This window comes from Pleurodeles waltl, chromosome 10 (genome assembly GCF_031143425.1).
Source record: "Pleurodeles waltl isolate 20211129_DDA chromosome 10, aPleWal1.hap1.20221129, whole genome shotgun sequence".
Lineage (NCBI taxonomy): Eukaryota > Metazoa > Chordata > Amphibia > Caudata > Salamandridae > Pleurodeles > Pleurodeles waltl.
This window is the reverse complement of record NC_090449.1, coordinates 266,672,451-266,695,544: the sequence shown is the minus strand read 5'-3', so window position 1 is coordinate 266,695,544 and position 23,094 is coordinate 266,672,451. Positions and strand designations below refer to the sequence as shown.

General features: G+C 48.1%; 1 protein-coding gene across 2 annotated transcripts in view; it reads right to left on the bottom strand.

Annotated features, from left to right (window-relative positions):
- USP7 (ubiquitin specific peptidase 7) overlaps positions 1 to 23,094 on the bottom strand; it is a 1,253,379-nt gene that overhangs the window by 881,584 nt on the left and 348,701 nt on the right. For both annotated transcript variants that reach the window (XM_069210408.1, XM_069210409.1), the window contains exon 6: positions 10,981 to 11,089. In XM_069210408.1, coding sequence (XP_069066509.1) covers positions 10,981 to 11,089 — 109 coding nt within the window. The remainder of the gene's footprint in view (positions 1 to 10,980; positions 11,090 to 23,094) is intronic.

Below are 23,094 nucleotides of genomic sequence, written 5' to 3'. Positions count from 1 at the left end.
CTTGCCACAGATCTGTTCACAGCTGGGGATGACACAGGCTTCCTCTAAAATAGGCTCCGTAAGAGCATCATTAAATGGGCTTAATAGTTCTGCTGAAGCCGAAGGATGTAGGACCTCGGTTAAAATATTAGTTTTAACCACAGCAGGAGGCAACAGAAGATCCAAGAAATTCGCCGCCTTCCTGACCACAGAAAGGAAAGAGGCCGCTTCCTCTGTAACTCCCCATTGAGAAGAAAGGCCCCACTCCGGGGAAGTGTCTAGCCCAATGGCTGAGTCTAGGCTGCGATATTCCCCCAAGGGCTCCCCAAGCTCTCCTTCCAGTAGCTGTCTTTGGTACTCCTGTTCCTCTAAAAGCCTCAGTGCTTTTCTGCGTGACCTCAACCTGGCCTCCAACCTCGGTGTCAAGAGAGTTAGCCGACGTCGATGACACCTGCTCCAAGACTAAGACACGGACCAGGAGAAGGAGCCACTACGGTCCAATCCGGATCCATCGAGCGCCAGAGGTGATCCCGTCGGCGTCGTGGACACCTGAGGCTCCGTCATCTGCCTCGACTGATAAGGTGACGTCATCGGTGCCGCAGGTCTATAAGGTGATGTCATCAGCGCCGTAGGCCTTTGAGGCGAGGTCATCAGCGCCGAACCAGCACCCTTAACAGGATAAAAGGGCATGAACAGCACTGCCCTATAAGGGGCCGGGGAGCCTAATGTAAATGCCAAAGCTCCCGTGGGACAAGCCGGTGCACCAGCAGGGGCCATTGCATTAAACATGGCATTTAAAAATGCCGCTGGGTCCGCTCCGGGAGCCGGGAAGGCAGGATACCACTGGTCTCCATGCAGCACTTGCGCTGGCTGAGCATCTGAATCCTTCACGCCAAGAGAAAAGCAAGGACTCTCTTGAGGCGCGACCACCTCAAAGACCAATAACGCCAGAGAACCTGAGGGCTTTGAGGCTGTGGCGTCACCATAGGACTAACCTCCCACGTCGCACGGTGCCATCTAGATGGAGAGCAGGACCTTGACCGGCTTTGAGCCGAACGACGCGGAGAGTCGTGTCGACACAGCTTATGTTTTTTTCGAAGAAGTGTGAAGACGATCTACGATTACTTCTATACCCTTTCTTTGCCTTAGCCAAAAAGAGTTTGGCTTCTCTCTCCTTCAGCGCTTTAGGATTCATGCTTCGGCAGGACACTCCTCGACGTGATGCTCTGAACATAAGCACCAAAGGCAATCATCGTGAGGGTCCGTAACTGAAATGCGACCCCCGCCCTCCCGACAAGGCTTAAACCCCGACTTTCTAGGAGGAGACATTGTAACCAGAGACAAGAGGGAGCACCTTCAAAACCGTAGCAAGAGCTAGGAGAAAATCGTTTGTGTCGAAGGCACGGAAAAAAGGGAGCCGACTTCAGCACGCCGGCGAGGACCTCTTATTGTCACGGTGACGTCAGACGGAGTCGCGTGCGGAGCCGTGCAATTGACGTCCTCATCGAAGTGGTGAGCTGGGAAGTAGATTTTCTGTCAAATGCTGGCGCATGGGGATACTTCATAAGGTGAGGAATTCATAAGGTGAGGAACCCAAAGGTAGTTGTATCCATCTGAAAGGGTTTCTAAGTCAAAGGCCATGTCCAATATTTTTGTCTAGACTTCAGGTCTAAATGAGGTGAACTTTAACCAACCTTGGCGCCACAGGACTGCAGCCCCTGCCAACGGGCGGAACCCCGAGAAACAATGTCCATCGGGCAGTCTATTTCTGGGGATGTTTGCACTCACTCCTGAAGTATTTTTCTTGCTGCCATCTTTGTCCTCCAGCACTACATCAATCAGTGCACCAATATCCAACCACAACTGTCAGTCATAGCGGGCCAATATGGAAAAAGCAATAGCAGCGCATACTGTAATGACAGACATTGATGAAAAAAACATTTGCCTACGGTTTCTAGGCATATGCCTTTGCGATCCGGAGCAGCAGAAATAAGTGCAGAGGTTTTTATTTTTTTTTAAGAACAGTGTGGCACTACCGCTGCAACGGAATCCACTTTTGGATGGCCCACTAAACAGGCTGGTGAGTCTACACGGTTTTGTATTTGTCAATCCGAGGTAAGACGGCAGTCATCGTAGCTGGATTCTGTATTTTTGTGCCCTCCAGCAAAATATAATCTATTATAGGGAAAGCAAGCACAGATTTTATTGCTGGCTCTTTTAGTCATAAACAGTCAGACTGTTTGACCGTCATTGGGAGCTGAAACCTTTTTTGCAGCCCTCTCCATGAGGTTTTGGAATCCTCCTATATCATCGTGAGGCAAATCCACTGGTTGGGTGGGCCAGTTGAGATGGGGTGGGAATTAATTCATCATTCCCTTCCTAGTTTGATTGATCCTCAGGGATCACTCCTTCCTCTTGATCATCATCTGATGACGACATGTCAACTGTTGGGGGGCCACAATGTTGGATGCTGGGGTCGTCCGGGTGTCATTGGTGGTGGAATAGGTTCTGGAGGTTTTGGCAATGGAGGCGGAAGAGGAGCTGTGAACTGCTCAGGAGAAGATGGGCGAGAAGGTTAAGAAAAACTCCTTTGGTAGTGTTCACATGCCCTGTAGGTCCTGCAATGAAGATATAGGCACTTCTATGATGTCTTGTTGTGCATGAGACTGATCACAGCGTTGGTAGTGCTTTGCCTGAAGTGCGGGTATCAGCAAACCAGGGTTGTTAATACTCTTGGCAGTATTGTCGTCTTCATAAAAATCCTGGCACTTACCCCTTTAGCTCTGAGTAACTGTGTTCTAAATGGTCCCTCAGCCTCAGTTCTCTATTTCCAAAAGCTGGCAGAGTGGGTATGGAGACACCTTACTGGGAGAGATGTACTCTGGGTGTAGGAAAGTTTAATGGTTTAATGATTTTCAACAACGTAGTTGCCGAACCCTTAATGGCTCTTCATGATGGTAGAATCTTCGACAAGTCTGTAACGACAGACGAGGGCACTGCTGTCAAAAGGGAAACAGTCGATGGCAGCTTCTGTGGCATTATAGGTGGTTTCATCAACAAGTTCTTCATGGCTGTAATGGACACCAATGAAAAACTACAAGGCGTTGCTGTAGTCAACACCGTCTATATCAACTCCACCGCACCTTATGACAATAGGATCTGAACCTCCTGCTGCAACAACATAAGATGGTCTTCTGAGCAAAACGAAGGACGGGGAGGGATGGGAGGAGGAAACTCCTGAAAAGGGGGAGCATATCCTTTTCTCACAATGTTTAGAACCCATGAGTCTGATGTAACTAACTCCCACTTGTGGAGAAAGAGACGTAATCTTCCCCCTACAAGAGAAGTGTGGTCGAAAATGGGGAGAAAACTAGGGCTGCTTCCCTTGCAGTTGTCCTCCAAAGGAAGAGGATGATGCTGGGTGCTGCTGGGTGGCCCCTCTTGTCCGAAACTCCCCCGTCCTCTAAAGGATCTATATGGGAGGAAGGCAAACTGTTGGATACTGGATTGGGGTCTCCCACGGTAGACGGCTATACGCCCAAACCCCCTGAACCTCGGAAAGGACCTGAAAGGGGTAGCAGAAGAGGCTTGCAGACCCAAAGACTTCGCCGTGGCCCGACTATCTTTAAAGCGTTCTAGGGCAGAGTCTGCTTTATCACCAAACAGTTTCTCTCCATCAAAGGGCAAATCCAATAAAGTAGTCTGTATATCAGAAGAAAACCCAGAGGAAGTCAACCAAGAGTGCCTCCTGGTAGCAATAGATGTACCCATTGCCCTGGCCACCGAGTCCGTGGAATCCAGACTGGATTATTTGTTTTGCCGCAGCCTGAGCATCAGATAGAAGTTCACCAAATTGTCTCTGTACATCCTGCGGCAGGTCAGGAACCATAGCCCTAGCAGAGTCCATCAGGGCGTGGATGTATCTACCAAGAACACAGGTACCATTCGCAGCCTTGACAGCCGTGCTGCAAGAAGATAGATTTTTGCGGATTGCTCCATCCTTTTAGATTCCCTGTCTGATGGAATCACAGGGAAGGAATCTGGAGCAGACCGTGTAGAGCAATAGGCCTGAACAACCAGAGACTCCAGGGTAGGATGCTTCGGTAAGAACCCCGGCTCTCCAGGCACCACTCTGTACCTTCTTGCCACAGGATCTATTAAAAGCAGGTGACAACACAGGCTTTCTCCAAAGCTCTAATATGTGCTCCATAGAAGCATTGTTGAACGGAAGCAAAGGATCCGCAGAAGTTGAAGAAGAGTGCAGGACCACCGTCAAAATGTTTGTCTTAACCTCTGCAGCAGGCAATGGAAGATCGAAAAAGTTTGCCGCCTTTTTAATCACCGTGTCGAAGGAGGCCACCTCCTCCGTGAACTCCCCCGGTGAAGAAAGGTCCCAATCCGGGGACGTGTCAAGCCCACTGGCCAAATCCAGCCCTTGATATTCTCCCAAGGGCTCCACAATCTCCCCATCCTCCAACAACTGTCTTTGGTACTCTTCCTCCTCTAAGAGTCAGTCTTACTACGTGACCTCAGTCTGGCCTCTAACCTCGGCGTCGACATAGAATTTGCTGACGTCAATGACACTGGCTTCAACACTTGAAGACGCGGAACAGGAGAGGAAGGTTGGCTTCGGTCATATCCATTATTTGGATCCGGCACCGGAGTGGATTCCAACGGCACCGAGGACACTTGTGGCTCCACCATCGGCGTCTGATTGGGCGATGAAATCGGCGCCATAGGTCTGGAAGGTGATGTCATCGGAACCACCGGCCTCGAGGCGACATAATCGGTGCCGGTTCGGCACCCTCAGTTGGATAGAAGGGCATAAATGGCACCGCCTTGTATGGAGCAGTGGAGCCCAACGAAAATGCCAACGGACCCATGGGACCAGCCGGTGCACCAGCAGGGGCCATAGCATTAAACATCGAGAAAATGGCATTTAAAAATGCCGCTGGATCCGCTCCCGGAGCCAGGAAGGCAGGATACTGCTGATCTCCATGTTGCACCTGTGCTTGCTGAACATCAGAATCATCAGCAGCAGGTGAAAATCGAGGACTCTCCGGAGGTGCCGCTACCTCTAAGACTGACAGCGCCGGAGAAGCCTGAGGGATTTGAGGTTGTGCTGTCACCGTCGTACTCACCTCCCACGTCATCATCAAGATGGAGACCTTGATCTTGACCGGCTCAAAGCCGAACGACACTGACAGTCATAACGCCATTTCTTAAGTCTCTTCGCAGAAGTATGGGAAGAGGATCTATGATGACTCTTATGCCCTTGTAGGAAGTTAGCTCTGTATATACTATCTAAAAGTGAGAGATAGTGTGCACAGAGTCCAAGTGTTCCCCTTAGGGGTAAGATAGTGGCACCAGAGGGTCACTCCTGCGTTGAAGTTCGGTTCCTTCAGGTCCTGTGGGCTGCGGGTGCAGTGTTGGTTCCAGGCGTCGGGTCCCTTGTTACAGGCAGTCGCGGTCAGGGGGGGGTAGTCTCTGGTTACTCACGGGCACGCATTCGCCGGTGAGTCCTCCCTGAGGTGTTGGTTCTCTGAATCTCGAGCCGGGGGTGTCGGGTGCAGAGCGTGAAGTCTCAAGCTTCTGGCAGAAAATGTGCAGTCTTTGAAAAGTTGCTTCTTTGTTGCAAAGAAGTAGCTTTTTTTTGAACAGGGCCGCTGTTCACACGAGTTTCTTGGTCCTTTAGTCCAGGGCAGTCCTCTCAGGCTTCAGAGGTCGCTGGTCCCTGTCGGATGCGTCGCTGGAGCAGGTTTTTGAAGTTGGAGACAGGCCGGTAGGACTGGGGCCAAAGCAGTTGTCTTCCTCCTCCTCTGCAGGCTTGTAGGTCAGCAGTCCTCCTGGTTTTCTTCAGGTTGCAGGAATCTCAATTCCTGGGATCTGGGGAGCCTCTAAATACTGAATTTAGGGGTGTGTTTAGGTCTGGGAGGGCAGTAGCCAATGGCAACTGTCCTTGAGGGTGGCTACACCAACTTTGTGCCTCCTCCCTGTGGGGAGGGGGGCACATCCCTAATCCTATTGGGGGAATCCTCCAAACTTCAGATGGAGGATTTCTCAAGGCAGGGGTCACCTCAGCTCAGGACACCTTAGGGGCTGTCCTGACTGGTGGGTGACTCCTTGTTTTTCTCATTATCTCCTCCAGACTTGCCGCCAAAAGTGGGGCAGTGGCCTGAGGGGTGGACATCTCCACTAGCTGGGATGCCCTGGGGCGCTGTAACAAAAGGGGTGAGCCTTTGAGGCTCACCGCCAGGTCTTACAGTTCCTGCAGGGGGAGGTGAGAAGCACCTCAACCCAGTACAGGCTTTGTTCCTGACCACAGAGTGACAAAGGCACTCTCCCCATGTGGCCAGCAACATGTCTGGTGTGTGGCAGGTTGGCAGAAACTGGTCAGCCTACACCAGAAGTCTGGTAGGTTTTCAGGGGGCATCCCTAAGATGCCCTCTGGGTGTATGTTACAATAAAGTGCACACTGGCATCAGTGTGCATTTATTGTGCTGAGAAGTTTGATACCAAACTTCCCAGTTTTCAGTGTAGCCATTATGGAACTGTAGAGTTCGTGTTTGATAAACTCCCAGACCATATACTCTTATGGCTACCCTGCACTTACAAAGTCTAAGGTTTTGCTTCAACACTGTAGGGGCATAGTGCTCATGCACATATGCCCTCACCTGTGGTATAGTGCACCCTGCCTTAGGGCTGTAAGGCCTGCTAGAGGGGTGACTTACCTATGCCACAGGCATGTGAGGTTGGCATGGCACTCTGAGGGGAGTGCCATGTCGACTTAGTCATTTTTTCCCCACCAGCACACACAAGCTGTGAGGCAGTGTGCATGTGCTGGGTGAGGGATCCCCAGGGTGGCATAAGACATGATGCAGCCCTTAAAGACCTTCCCTGGCATCAGGGCCTTTGGTACCAGTTTCAAGGAACTTACTTGATTGCCATGGTTGTGCCAATTGTGGAGACAAAGGTACATTTTAGGGAAAGAACACTGGTGCTGGGGCCTGGTTAGAAGGGTCCCAGCACACTTTCAAATCATAACTTAGCATCAGCAAAGGCAAAAAGTTAGGTGGTAACCATGCCAAGGAGGCATTTCCTTACACCCCTTCTTCGCCTTGGCCAAAAAGAGTTTGGCTTCTTTCCTTCAGAGTCTTAGGATTCATGCTCTGGCAGGAAACACTCCTTGACGTCATGCTCAGACACCAAAGGCAATCGTCATGAGGGTCAGTAACCGACATGCGACCCCCACACTCTCGACATGGCTTGAATCCTGACTTCCTAGGAGGAGACACTATAACTAGAAACCGCATAGAAACTAGCAACAAGATGGAAAACCTCCAACAGTAGCGAGAGCTAGGAGAAAACCGTTAGCGTTGAATACACTGAAAAAAGGGACCTGACGTCAGCATGCCAGCGAGGACCTCTTATTGGCACAGTGACGTCAGACAGAGTCGCGTGGAGCCGTGCAATCGTGACGTCCTCGTCGAGTGCTACGAAGAAGATTTTCCGTTGGATGCTGGTGCATGGGCAAATTCATAAGGTGAGGAATCCACAGGTAGTTGTATCCATCAGAAGCCCCCTACTATGCTTCTGTTGATTCTTAGACATAGTAAGTGGACAGGGACGCCTTTTTAAATACACAAGCTGGACACAGGTCAATACGAGGTCCCCAACTACATGATAGCTTCTCTCAACATAGGGATGCTTGGTATCAAACATCTTGTATTAATAAACCCTCATTGAGTGCAGTGATATAATTATTAATACATGCACCCAGAGGGCACCTTAGAGGTGCCTCCTAAAAAACATACTGACTGCTAGTGTGTTAACTGACTGGTCTTAAGCAATTCAGCCACCAAAGACATGTTTCTGACCTCCTGAAGTGACAGCCTAAGGTCTCGGTGACCAGGAACAAAGCCTGCTCTGGGTGGAGGTGTTGACCCTCCTCAAATCAGGATATGTATTCCAAGGCGGGAAGCTTCTAAGGCCAAGCCGCCTAGGCTATGTGACCCAGGTATCTTCAAACGGCAGAGGTGACCACCCCTGTGTCCTGATCCCACTTCTAGGCGGGAAGACAGGTAATGAAATTACTAAGATTAGGAAGAGTGTCCACATCATGGCAGTCTTGCCCTCAAGGTGGACTAGCTGATGTGGAAACCATTTTTCAAATTCTCGTTTTGGATGGAGTTAGCATTCAAGGGTCAGGGTTTTACCCACTTCCTACCGAAAGTGGTCATATAGGGGGTGTAGTCACTGTAAAGGTAGGCAACCGTTCACCTACTACCTGGCACCTCCCTTGGCACCCCTAAATTCAGTATTTAGGTGGCACCCCTGAACCTAAGAACTCATTCAATGAATCAAGAGAAGGACAAAGAAGTCACTGCCTGACGAGAACAGCAAAAGAGCTGTGGAGATTTTGCCACAAAACCCTGCCTGCTAGCAACTCTCTAGACAATCGCAACAGAGTGACTCGTCCTGCAAGCTGGAGAACTACCAAAGCCTCGGTAGCCTGCCAGCACCATGAAAAATCACAGTATGTCTCCCTTGGAGTAGACTAGCTACTTCCAGCAGACTGCAGGCTCCAACAAGAGAAGTCTAGTCCACTGCATTGCAGCTCCCTGGCCCAACCTGCGCCACAGACAACCAGGAGAAGGTACTTGTGCTCTAGAGGACCAGATCTCTCTCCCCACCAGGACCAAACAGAGCCGTGCAAAACCAACACCAAAAGCTTACATTATCATATCGTAGATATTGGAAAGTGCCTTTTTGGACATGGGGGAACTAGACTAAGTCCCTGAGGACTGCAGCACAGATTGTGCTACCTACCCTCAGGGACCCCCTTCGTAAGTGCACCCAGCGCTTCCTACACAGGCTGAGTGGCTCGGTGCAGGTCTAAAATGAAAATAAAACGTGGCACACAGCCTCTGTGCCGTGTCCCCTGCACACACCATGTAATATATCTAAGTCACCTCTCAGGCAGGCCTTCCAACCCTAAAGGCAGGGTGCACTGAATTCCCTTTAATGGCATACATGCATGAGCAGATATTCCCCTGCTATGTCTTTGTTGATTCTCAGACACAGTAAATGAACAGTGAAGCCATCTTAAGTACATCTGCTTGACACTGGTCATTACAAGTTCCCCAGCGACCTTAGAGGTGCCTCCTTGAAACCAACTGACTCCTAGAGTGGGCACTAACTGGTCAAAGAACAAAGGCCTGCTCTGGCCAGAGGTGTGATTTCTTCTCCCATACATGATGGACATTCCAGGGTGAGGAGTTTCAAAGGGAGAGATCATAGTAAGGGTGCAGTTACCAAACAAGTAGCCCATTGGCTACCACCTGGCACTCTCTAACACCATAAATTCAGTATTTAGGCAGCACACCTAACTCTAGAATCAGATTCCTGTCGGCCTAAGTAGAGCCAGACACTGCAGAAGTCACATAACAGAAGACAACTACTGACTTGTCTCTTCTTTCACCCCCCTCCCCCGCCACACACACACTCCCACCTTGGCACCCGGCCATCCCCACGCCGCTGTGGGTGCCCTCTTGGTACCAACCTGAACCTTGCCCAGTGCTAGCCTGAACCCCTGAGGACAGGGATTTGCAAGCGTGTACTTACCTGAAAAACTGCAACCTGTTTTCCTTTCATAGGTTAACACTGAAGACTCTGAAAATCAAATCGCACTGGGTTGATTTCTGAAACAGCAAAGTATTTTTAATTTGAAAACTGCTTACCTTGTAACAAAGTTCTGGGGTTCAAAGCATATATAAAAGCAGCTATTTTTCTAAATTGGTCTTGCATATATTCGAGTGTGTCATTTATTGCCTCGGAGTATTACAAATGCTTAAAACAACTCCTTGATATGCCTAGCTGCTCGCCCACACTACCACAAATAGAGCTCTAGACCCATCTATTTCTGCCTCTGCACATTTCTGGGGATCCACTGGACTCTCTGCACAGTGTACTTCATTTCAGTACACTATATAGAGAGCCAGATTCCTACAGTAGTGAAAACTGAGCAGAGCTCAGGGAGACTCCCTTCACATGACATACGGTTGAAAATCTGGGAGAATGGAGCCTCTGAAGAGGGTTCTAAAGGGCACGGTTGCCTGATTGGCTGAACTTTGAATCTTCGATTAATGGTGTGAATAGGCTATTCAAGTGACTGTCATTAACATTGTTTTTTATGTATAAATTTTACACTCCTATTTATTGGTACAGTGGGACACCCACTTCGACGATGGGGAGGAGTCAAGCATGTGAATGTATGAAAGATCTAATACTGGAGAATTCAGAGTGACTTGAGGCTACTTTAGTGTTTTTTTCTTTTGGATTAGTCCTGCCACTTCAGCTTTTGGATGTCTTTTTTTCCAGTATCGGTGGATTTCTCTCTGCTTGACTATTCATGGCAGCATATCTGTTTGATTCCGAAGGATGGAGTTAGGTCTCCTTTCTTCTTAAGTTTTTAGTCCTTTCGCCAACCTCATTTCCCTTTCAGAGCAGTGTCAGAGTTCAAAGGTTTGTCTCCCTCTGTCTTTTGGACTTGAACCAAAAGAGATCCCTTGGCGCCCAATCAGGTGTCACCTGTTTCGGTGCAGACAGGTGTTTAACAGTCATCAAGTCAGATATGTCAGCTCAGAAAAGCTACAAGTCTAAGGTATTGCTGAGGCAAAGCTTTTTTCCAAACTGTGCTTGTAATGTTTTCAACTGACACTGGAAACTACCTTTGAGCCTCTTCAATCCCTTTCTCTTCGTCTGAGCCTCAGGTCACTATGAGGACTGTTAACTGTGTTATGTGCCCTGTGTTTTTCTGTGTGTTCTAGGCATAAAAATCCACACATGCCTTACACGCTTCAGACCTTTTGGTAGGCATAGATTACAGACCACATTCTAAAAGCAGAATTATTCTGAATTTATATCAATTCAACACCAATATAATAAACTTCAAATTTGACAAGTGTTCTTAAGTTGGTTTCGGTTTATAGAAGAAAATACCTTTCGTAGTTGGTTTGTGAAAAACAAGGTTTGCAATAAGCTGTTCATGTAACATGTTGCACCTTGGTTCTTCAGTCCAACATAGCCAGTGTGTTTCTTCGAATCCCAACTACAATATAAACAAAACAAAAAAAATCTATGACAATGTCTGACTACTCATATTAAGTATGCAAGTTTTTAACAAAATAGCACTTCAAAATATTAGATTTGAAACATACATTGGAGTTTACTTAAAACATGTTAAATTGCTCAATTCAATCATTGATACTACTAGGAGATAAGATTCACATCACAACATAACCTGCTGCAACCTTTTCGTAACCCAGTCGGAGGTATTTTTTCTATTTGAGATAAAGAGATGGATTTCATTTTATTTCAAATGATCTGTATTCATGAAAAAGCAAAAGTTAGCGTTTGTTTGGGTAACTGAAACAGAGATAGCTCCTATACTGCAGCACCCTTCCCACCTAATAACTTATTACATCACTTTCAATTCTGAGTTCAACAAACAACTTTCTTATCTTTAGTAATTATGTTTGCGGTGGATACTCTAACAGCAGATTTGTCACCTTGTGAATATCCCTAGGCACCAAACTAGACCCGGGGAATTTTCAGCAACTTTCCGACATGTTGGCGGATGTTAGGAGTCTCTGAAATTACTTCATGTCACTTCAGGAGCAACGCCAGAGACACGTTAGGGAAATGTGGTGCTATATATGGTGTGGCTTTGCAACCTCATCGTGTAATATAATTACCAAGCCCTTTACAACAAATAGGTTTCCTTGGTCAAACTTTCAGCTCATCCCTGTATAGATGTTGCCCTGAGCGGCAAGGCTTGTACAAATATGAGTGCAAAGCATTTAAAGATCACCAAAACAATTGAAGACACAATCAACACACGAAGAAAATCAGACAGCAATTTATAAAAAATTTACTATTTTAAAACACAACAACAAAACGATCCAACTCAGTTTCCAAAGATATAGAATTTACAAGGTATAGTACATCAAAGCATTTCCCGCAACAAAACACACATTGGCAAACTCAATGAATCCGACAAACTTTTTCACCCAAGAAGTTGGGCTAGCTGTAGCGCAGTCACTTAGAGTCACTTAAGGTGACCAACTACAGTAGAGACAGTGAAGCAGACCAGCAAGGCTCTAAGAAACAGTTACCTCAGCAGGTAGCAGTCTTCAGTCCATTCCATGCACTTTTATCCACTGCACTGGTTTCCTATGGAAGTGGTCCTGATGCAATGAAGGATTCTAATGATGCTTAAGTATTAAGTGAATGCGATGCAGTCAGTGGTTGGGGGGCGGGGGAGGGGGTTGTCTTCCTGCAGCTACTCCTTAGTCCAGATAGGGTCCATCTCACAGGGTCAACATACCAATACCAGTTGCCCGGTATTGCGTTCACAACCTAGTTCTTCCCTGAGTGATACCTTCTGGGTGATCAAGCAGCACTGACAACTCTACTGGGCTATTGAAACTCTGGTGCAACTTTGAGCATCAGGTCCTGGTATCTGGTGCTGCAGGGCAGCGGTTAGCAGCAATTTGAAGATTCTGGGCTACTTACTCACCGCAGCAGGCTTCTCAGCAACTGTGGCCTTGTGCTGTGAACAGATGGTCAGCTAAGTGACCCTTGGAGTCTCTTGAATTTGGCTGGGCTCTACCAAGCGCGAGGCACAGGCTCTTAGTTAGCCACCGATGTTCAACAGGTGCTGTTCTCTCAGGTGCAGTACAACAGTGACTTTTTTACAGTCCAGACAAAATCAGACATCTGGTTGCTTTTGGGGGGTCCATTTATGTTTACAAAGTGCCTTCAGAGTAGACACAACCAGTAGCCAATGGGCCATTCGGTTCCGTCCCCTCCTCATGGCCAGTTCTTTGGAAGTGACACAGGCTATACCAGGATGCACCATTCTGCCCACTTCCAACAAGGCAGAACCCCTCTTGGCATACAGAGCTACACAGTCCAACCCAAAGATGTGGCTACCAAGAGGGCTAAACACCCCTGAAAAAAAAGTTGACAACCAATTGTCCCTCTCCTTCCCAGGTGCAAGCTAGTCTGCCTAAACAGTGGGGCTGCCCCTCACCCATGGGTTCCTCACTTGCTATCCAAAAGGTAAATTCAGCTTAGAAGTTTGTTTTTTGGGCCAGCAGCTGTTTGGCTTCCTCCAATGCAAACCCCTATTGTCTACTTTCCTGAGAGTTCATTAGCACATCTCCTTAGGAAGGCTGAAAGCTGTCCCCGGTTCCAGATCCATGAGTAATTACTAAAGACACAGGCGATTGAAAGCAAAACAAACTGGCAACATACTAAAAGGGCACACTGTAACCAGTCACATTAATTTCGACTTGAGAATCAAGTCGGTCTTAATGTAACGAGTTGTTCGACTCCTTGGAGAACCAATACCAATTTGGTTGGGCTGTTCAGGAGTTAGCACAGCTGAGGGGTCAGAATGTCACCCTGCGATAGCCAACAGAGCCACAAGTCTTCCCAATGTATATAAATAATAGTTTCACATTTTTACTGCCAGAACATGTAAAATATATGTTCTGCCCATGAAATATGCTACGCATTGCCTTTGGGGTCGATAAGCCTGCCATAAGGGTGACTCACATGTTTCAGGGAGAGATCTGGCTTTGCCAGGGCTTTAAATGGCAAAGTCGGGATAGCATTTTGAAACTGCTTTTACCATCTGCAATGGCAGAGCAGGATACTAGTTTTACCTTTGTCACACCTAGTGTGGTACAACCAGTGTTTCAGTCCCTGGTGGGACTAACCTAGAGGCCCAAGATACACTGGGTAACATACTAGGGACTTACAGGTAAGAGTTCGCCCATGCCAATTGGGTATAGTAAAAAAAGAATTGGGGCCAAGGCATTTGCATGAGGTCTGGTTAGTAGGCCTCAATGCCCTCAATCCAAAAGCCAGCAGTAAGTAAAACAAGCATTGGCAATGCCTCACCTATATAAGAGATATTGGCTTTGGCAATGCGTTTTGCCATGTTGTATACCAAGTTTGGCAGATCGGGGTGGATTGGAGCAGGTTAGCTGATGGATCGGACTGGAGTGAGATTGACTAAACTTGGATGAGGTAGATTGGATCGGGGCAGAGTGAGGTGGACCGGGGTGGATTGAAATAGTATAGGGTCAAGAGGGGTGGATTACACTGACGTGGGGCGGACTGGATTGAGAGTGGTCGATTGGAGTGGGGTGGATTGTGGTGGAATGAACTGAGTGGCATGGATTGGACTGGAGTGGGTTGGACTGGTTAGGAGTGGATTGGTGAGGAGTGGATTGGGGTGGTGAGGAGTGGATTGGGGTGGTGAGGAGTGGATTGGGGTGGTGAGGAGTGGATTGGGGTGGTGAGGAGTGGATTGGGGTGGTGAGGAGTGGATTGGGGTGGTGAGGAGTGGATTGGGGTGGTGAGGGGTGGAGTGGAGTGGGGTGGAGTAGAGTGGGGTGGAGTAGAGTGGGGTGGAGTAGAGTGGGGTGGAGTAGAGTGGGGTGGGGTGGAGTAGAGTGGGGTGGAGTAGAGTGGGGTGGAGTAGAGTGGGGTGGAGTAGAGTGGGGTGGAGTAGAGTGGGGTGGAGTAGAGTGGGGTGGAGTAGAGTGGGGTGGAGTAGAGTGGGGTGGGGGTAGAGTAGCACTGGGTGGAGTGAATTGGGATGGGGAGGATGGGGTGGAGAGGAATGGATTGGGGTGGAGAGGAATAGATTGGGGTGGAGAGGAATGGATTAGGGTGGAGAGGACTGGGGTTGAGTGGTGTGGGGTGTGATGTGTTGGGGTGGAGTTAATTGGAGTGGATTGGTGTGGGGTTGAGTGTGGTGGAGTGAATTGGGAAGGATGGATGGAGTGGATGATGTGGTGTGAGGTGGAGTGGTGTGGGGTGGAGTGGTGTGGAGCGGGATGGGTTTGGGTGCCCTAACTGGAGGGGTGGTCTGGGGTAAAGGTGGTTTAGACTGTGGTGGACTGAACTGGAGTAGGGTGGATTCATGTGGACTGTATTCGACCTGAGTGGGTGGATTAAAGTGGATTGTATTGGGGTTGTGTGGGTGGATTGGAATGAGTGACTGAGTGGAGTGGAGTGGGCAGACTGGAGTGGGCAGATTGGGTTTGATTGGACTGGGTTGCACTGGAGTGGGGTGGATTGGACTGTATTGGATTGGGGTGGAGTGAGGAAGATTGGTGTGGGGTGGTTTGGAGTGGGCCATATTGTTTGGGATTGGAGCGGGGCAGATTGAAATGGATTGGAGCGAGGCAAATTAAATTGGGGTGAGGTGGATTGCATTGGAATGGAATGGGGCAGATGGGAGTGGTACAGATTGATTTGTATTGGAGTGAGGCAGACCAGAGTGGTGTGAAATAGGATGGAGTGGAATGGGCTGGACTAGGGTGAGGTGGACTGGAGTGTGGCAGATTGTTTTGGATAGGAGTGGGTTGTTTGGAATTGGAGTGGGCCAGATTGAAATTGATTGTAGTGGGGCAAGTTGTTTTGGATTGGAGTGGGGCAGATTGTTTTGGACTGAAGTGGAGCAGACTGTATTAGGATGCATTGGGTTGGGGTGAATTAAATTGGGGTGAGGTGGATTGGAATGGAGCAGATGGGACTGGGACAGATTGTTTTGGAATAGAGTGGAGCAGATTGTTTTGGGTTGAAGTGGGGCAAATTCGAGTGGGGCATATTAGATTGTGGGGGTTGGAAGGACTGGAGTGGGACAGGTTGGACTGGATTGGGGTTAGTGGTGTGGATTGGTGTGGGGTGAAATGGGGCTTACTGGGGTGTACTGCATGATTATATGCTAAAGCATAATTTCGGAAATTACCCATAATCAAGAAACAATGTTGCTTTGCAATATTTAGAGCAAGATATTAGTCATATTTTGAGAACAGGGCCCAAAACCAAAAGCAGAAATTAATAGGAGTGCAAAGTGAGAAAAGACGACTTAGCAATTAAAAAAAAGAAAGTTAGCTATTAAAAAAAAAAAAAAAAAAAAATGTTTGGTTGCCCTGCCTTCTGTTTGCAGGGCACCAGAAGTAAAAAATAAACAAATAGTACCTATATCACATCGGGAGCAGCGGACGAGCACTAAGTAAGTTATATCAATCAGTGCTTGGTCCCTGCTCCACAGAGAGGAATGGAAATGTTTGGACTGTAGTGACTAATTACGAGGCTGTGAGGAGTGTCACACAAGTCAACAAATGGTAAGCGACAGGTGTGCTGCAAGCTGTGTACATAGTCTTGCAAACGAGATGCATGCACTAGTGCATGCACTTGCAGACTCGACTCTAAAAACTTAGGGGTAACCATACAAAAAGCAGCATTCCCTTACACCACAATGGCCACTGCTGCTTGCTGGCATCAGAATTTCTGAACTCTGTCTGAGCACTAGGACTTGGACCCAATAGCTAATCAGAGTTGACAGTGTGCAGATCTATAATTCTGTGACATAAGTAACGTGTTCTTGTTATGTATGCGTGTACTCAGATTCCTCACCTTGTGGACAGATACCACAGCAGTACCTCCCAAAGTGGTGGAGCTGTGAAATGGTTCAGAGCAAAAACTCCTACAAGACTGAATGGGCAAAGTGTACCTCCCGACAGACTTGGCTACAAAAGCAGTAGTGAGTTGGAAACGAACACCCATTCTGCAGCCTGGCAGATATTTAAGACAGGTAGCCTGACACAGGGGTAGTAGCCTTGATGGATGGAGCCCTCTCAACCTCCGGGCCCTGCTTCTTAGTCCATGCGTAGGAGATTTTGATGTAGAGGACTATCCAAAACAAAATCATTCTTACCGTTCTTTGCTCCTGTGAACCCGAGAGCGCTCACAGTCTACACAATGATCCTTGCTGCAATCGATCTTAAAGCTCAAAGCTCCTTTGTTATCCAAATATAAAGTCAGTCCTCCTCCTGCAAGGGATAAAGTAGAGCAAAGAATGCTGGAAGGCTGATGGATTGTCCGATATGGAAAGGCATCACAACCATGGACAGGAATGAGGTCCTGGTCTGTAGCTCCAGTTTGTCTGGAAAATAGTTGGTATGTGGCATCTGGATAGACCATGCTTGCAACTTACTCATGTGACAAGCGGTTATTACTACGAGAAAAACGGTTTTAATAGTCAAAAGGTGCAAAAGGTCTGCTGTGCACTGGTTCAAATGGGGGAACACATCAAATATATGGGAACCAGTTCAAAGTTTCACTGGGGTGTCACAAAAGGTTTGGGTGGAAACTTGTGGAATAACCCTTTCAAAAATGCATCACAATAAAAGCTGATTTAAATAACAATGGTTGCATTGATAAACATAAGGCTGGCAAACTTTAAAAGTGGCCACAGCAAGTCACTGTTGGGTTAAAGTAGGCACAATTAACATATCTGAAAATGTGTCTTACATGGGAACCATTTAACGAAAAGTACACCATTGTCATAACGCTGATTCTGAGTGGATTAGAGAGAACAGCCTGCCTTCAGTCCAATTGCAGCTGAGTAGCTACCACTGTAGATTTTTCATAGTCTCCTCCAAAACCTGGATGGAATCGGACAGGTTCCCTAAGTGCTAAGCTCATTGAGACTGCAGACCCCCACCACAGTGCTCGCGTGCACCATCTGGTCTGTTTCACCAGCCGAATGCAAGAAGGCCATAAAGTCTCACTGCTAATCTCACTGAGACCCATTTGATGGGTTAAAACACCAGGACCAAAGCAGAAGTATCCTGGACTAGCTGAGCTGGTCGAAAGGCTCAGACCGTCAAATACAGAACAGCGCTAATTAACTTGAGCCTCCGGGAGGGAGATAGGTGCAAATCCGAAACCCTGATTGAGAACCCCAAAGATGTGAGGAAGTTTGCCATTATCTGGAGGTGGTCTAGGGCTGACTGCAGCAGCCTCCGGTTAGCAGCCAAAGTACTGGAAGAGTGGTTTTCCCAACTCCCAAAGATGTGGTGCGTACATCTTTCATGAACACCCAAGTGGCACTGGCATGGCTGAACAGGAGCAAAGAAAGGTGAAAATGCTCTTGGCCCACCTTGAATCACAGTTAACACCTACAGGACTACAGCACAGGGATATAAAAACATGTGTACTGCACATCCAAAACCATCAGCTATTTGGCTTCAACCATGGGAAATGGAAATTGGGCCGGTGTAAGCATCTTGAATCTGTCCTTTAGAAAGTAGTTTGACGGCAGCAGGAAGTACTCTAGGTGTGATCACCTGCTTAAGGCTTTAAAACATGGATTTAGAACAGAGAAGAGTGTTCTCTATTGTGCGTGAACAGACAATAGCAGCTAGGTGCAATCTCATTGACGTGTAAACCAACCTAGATTTCTGAAGTTATAGAAGGTAACAATATCCTGCTCTGTAGGGGTGTTAGTTAATGGTGTTTAATGTTGGTGGCAGAGTAGTGCACAAGCTGGTTCCACTTTTTAGAATGTCCATACGTGCCTGCTGCTGTCAGATACATAAACTGAATTCAGAAGCCAAAACACTAGGTTGAGCAGCCGGAGGTCTGACCTTGCTGTGGTCTCAGATAAGGTCCAGTCTGCTGAGTAGATTTTTATGCAGGACAATGGACATATTAAGCAGGGTGGAGAATTCTAGTTCTCTGGCCCACGTTGGGCCAACTAGAATGAGGGTGAAGGCTGTTAGTCTCAGCTTCCTGACCTTCTATGGAATCATTGGAAGAGTAAGAAAACATAGGCAAAGATACCTGACCAATTAATCCATGGGGCATTTCCCACTGGGGAATGAGGAAACCTGGTGGTGAAATTTTGGCGATTTCTGTGGAGCAAAAAGGTCTATGTCCAGGTAATACCACCTGTGGAAGGGAGCAGGACTTGTGGGTGGAGTTACCATTCATGGGCTCGCTGCTGGGTCCTGTTGAGCTGGTCTGAGAAATCCTTGTCCACTCCCATTAGATAATCTGCAAGGAGATTCACCTAGTGATGGATGGTCCAGTGCCAAATCTGTTGAGCTAGGGCCGACAGGAGAGGTATGTGAGGGCCTCCCTGCTTCTGCAGACAAAACATGGAGGTTATGTTGTCCGTTAATACCAGAACTATGTCTTAAATCTGAAGGAAATATAGTTTAAAAGCTAACTGAATCGCTAACAGCTCCAAGTGGCTGATGTGGAGACTTAACAGATAAGGGGGCCACAGACCTTGGACTTGGAGGTGTGCCCCCAGTTGGCTAAGGATGCGCCATAGGGATGGTCACCTGCAAAATCCCGGAAAATGTGACAGGTTCCTGCTGTTCCGCCACTGTCTAGACTATTGGGTCCTTACCAACACTAGATCTTCCATGTGACCCTCTTGAAGTGGCCGCATATGAAGCATGGCACAGGGCACTAGAACAATTGATGAGGCCATCATTCCTAGCAAGTAGATAGCAATGTGGACTTAGAGCTGAGTGGCTGAAAAAGAGGCAGCAGCTGTTGGAACGCCTGCACCATCTAAGGGCTGGGAAAGGCTTTGCTCACAACAGAATGAAGGACTGCCTGTGAGAAGGGCTGGTCCTAGAGTAGTTTCAAGTAGGACATTTCAGCATTTACAATAAACCCTAAACTGAAGCAGAAAACTGGAGGCTGGGTTTGAGTCAGGCAATCTTGTCTGCTTGCACTGTAGGTCATACAATCATCAAGGTAAGGGTAAACGCAGACACCCTTCCTTCCTAGGTGGACAGCTACCACCACCAAACACTTGAAGACTCTTGGAGCTGTGGGGCCTCTGACGGGCAGCACTTTGAACTGGTAGTGTTGATCACTTACCATGAATCGGGGTAGTGCCAATGAGCCAGATTAATCAGGAAGTTAAATAGCTGTCCTCCGGGTCAAGGGTGGCCATAAAGTCACCTAGCTGTAGCAGGGGGATAACATTCTGTGGAGTGACAATGTTGAAGTGTTCTGACATGATGTACCTATTGAAAGTATAGACGTCTAAGAGTGGTCTGAGGGATCCGTCCTTTTGGGGGATGAGGAAATAGACACTAAATGCCTATGCCCAGGTGTTAGTGGGAACTGGCTTTGTGACTACTTTTGACAGGAGCCTTCTTTAAAGCAGTGTGAGATGCTCAGGGCTGAGGTTGTGGGCGCAGGGGAACCTTCAGTGGGGTGATTATGAGCTCTGGCTAACAACTATGCTTAATGGACAAGACTCCCTGGTCCGACCTCCTCGCAAAGGGAAGAAATGCCTGAAGTCTCCTGACAGGTGTTGAGTGATCAGGGGGGATATGAGGCAAGTCAGTTTAAAGACAGACCCCCCACTTGCCCCCCCCCCCGTTGGGTGGTGCCTCTAGAGCTGTTCCCTATAATAAAGCCTCATTTGAATCCTCTGCTGCCCCGCTGGTGATAAACCTGTGGCAGTTTGTGGTAGGGCTGGGAATGCTCTGGGAAGGTGGCTCTGGAGCCTCCTCTGGGCTGGTACCTGCAAAAGGAACCGCTTCCAGCAGGGACCTGCAAGGAACCCATTACCTTGGCACTGTCCTTTTTGCTCTTAAGCATTGTCAACCCAGGGTCCCATCAAACTGTGGGCTGACAGGGTAGTGCAGCACCTCAGGCTTGAAACCGGACATACAGAGCCATGAGTGGGGCTGTGAGATAACTGAGATGTTCACACAGTAATCCTTCCTTGGCAGTGGGTGGATAGGGGAGGGGTCGGGTCACTGGACACCAGGTGCGAAAGCACTAGCTGGAGAATAAGGGCTGGGGCTGCCGGTGTCTGAATAAGACACCAGGGTCCTGTGAGGAAAGAATGGCATACTAGGAAGAGATGGAGGTTAAGAGGGAAGAAGTGGAGGTGGTGGTGGAGGAGGAGGGGGGTGGGGAACAGGAAAAGGAGGAGGAAGGGAAGGGAAGGGGCAGCTGGAGAAAGTTTGTCCTTAGACCTCTTGGCGGGCTCAAGTATCCAGTGGCTTGCACTTCTGTAGCCAAATCTTGCCAGATGCCACAATTTCACCTGACAATGAGAGGACACCTGTCTATCTCAATCAACAGCTGAATTATCCTGTGGCTGGGACATTCTTAGACACCTAGGGCGGCAGGCTTCAGCGCTAAAGATGGCTTGTGTGCGGAGGCTGGCTTTGGCACAGACAAAGGCTTGGTCGGTGAGGGCTGCTGTACACTTCCACTTCAAAGGTGCAAAGATTTGTCAATGCTGGCATGGGTCGTCAAGGTCGAGGCCAGTTGATGAGGCTTGCGGATGAGTCTACTCAGCTCTGAGGCCTTATACCGGTATCGGAAAGCACTAGAGAGATGTGGTGCACCAGATTGTGGTGGGTTTGACACTAGGCTCCCAGAGGGTGGTATTCTGCTTCAGCATGCGGCCACTTACAATGGATACCAGGGACTGGGGAATCAACCTTACACATTGAGTGGTCTTCTCACATAAACCTGTGTCGACAAAGATGGAAGGAGCAGCCTCAGAAGCTTCTCCCTCAGCCTGGAAGACATCTTGCCAGACTCATAGGCACTGAAGATGTATTCAGAGATGGGCTGGTGGGATGGGGGCTCAAGCAACTAACCCAGTTCCTCCTCTTAGGCACCCAAGGGTTCAGGTCTCCAAGACATTAGGCATCTCCGAAGTAGACTGGGCCTTCTCCTGAGTGCCCACTGTCAATCCCATTGCAGACGTCAAGTCGTCTTTGTGGAAAGCCAAGCCCTATTGCAGTGGCTGTCATGGTTCGGACAGAGGGACAAGTCTCAGATGAAAGGTGTGCCTAAGGAAACTTCAAGTGACATTAGGTCATCTATTGAAGAGGGTCCGTTCCATCACCTCAAGAGCATCTTCATTCTACCAACAGTCGGAAGGGCCCTAAATGGCAAGCACCCCGATGCTTGTCAATGCGAACAGAGGATGCAAAAGATAAATGTTGAAAAGTCTACTTGGGATGGGGTAGAAGGACTCAAGGCCGAAACTGAAACTTACACTGGATCGCATCCAGACCAGGTGGAGAAAAACAATCTAACAATGGAGTCCGTGGCCATGTACATCTACATCCAGACGATGAGTCACCCAAACTTCATAACTGAAAGACTTTCTGAACAAAAAAAAAACCTTGCAACATCCGAGCCCAATACTAGATGGCAGGACTAAGCACAGCAGGTGTATCTATAGCCAAACATTATATGATCGTTGTACGGCCAGTGCAAACTAAAGAATTTCCAAATTAATGTAACTTCTAAAAGAAGAATGTGATAAGGACCTCGTATTTTGGAATATTTTCTGCCTTTTGTCAGCCACAATGTATTCAGAAGGGATACATTTCCCCATCTAACATTGCACCCCCCATGAAAATCATTCTTAACTCCAGTTCCCAACAATTAAAGGATTCTCAAACAATGCATTATGGCTATACCTGTAACACCACCTTTCCCGAACATAGACAAAAGCAGACTTTAGTTTAGAAGGCTGAACTGGAAGGGGCTTGGATATAGATGAGAGCACATGTTCCACCAGGATGCTGCAATGCTACCCTGCACTTACAATGTCTAAGGTTTTGCTTAGACACTGTAGGGGCGTAGTGCTCAAGCACATATGCCCTCACCTGTGGTATAGTGCACCCTGCCTTAGGGCTGTAAGGCCTGCTAGAGGGGTGACTTACCTATGCCACAGGCAGTGTGAGGTTGGCATGGCACTCTGAGGGGAGTGCCATGTCGACTTAGTCATTTTCTCCCCACCAGCACACACAAGCTGTGAGGCAGTGTGCATGTGCTGAGTGAGGGGTCCCCAGGGTGGCATAATACATGCTGCAGCCCTTAAAGACCTTCCCTGGCATCAGGGCCCTTAGTACCAGGGGTACAAGTTACAAGGGACTTACCTGAGTGCCAGGGCTGTGCCAATTGTGGAAGCAAAGGTACAGTTTAGGTAAAGAACACTGGTTCTGGGGCGTGGTTAGTAGGGTCCAATCACACTTTCAATCAAAACTTTGCATCAGCAAAGGCAAAAAGTCAGGGGGTAACCATGCCAAGGAGGCATTTCCTTACAAACTTGTAAACAAATGTTTTATTATTTTCTGTCCCACTTTAGCTTCTCTAATAAACTGAACAATGCAACAGTGTTTTGTGAATTACTGTACTGGCGACCATGTGGCCGCCATGCAGGTTATCATTTAAAGG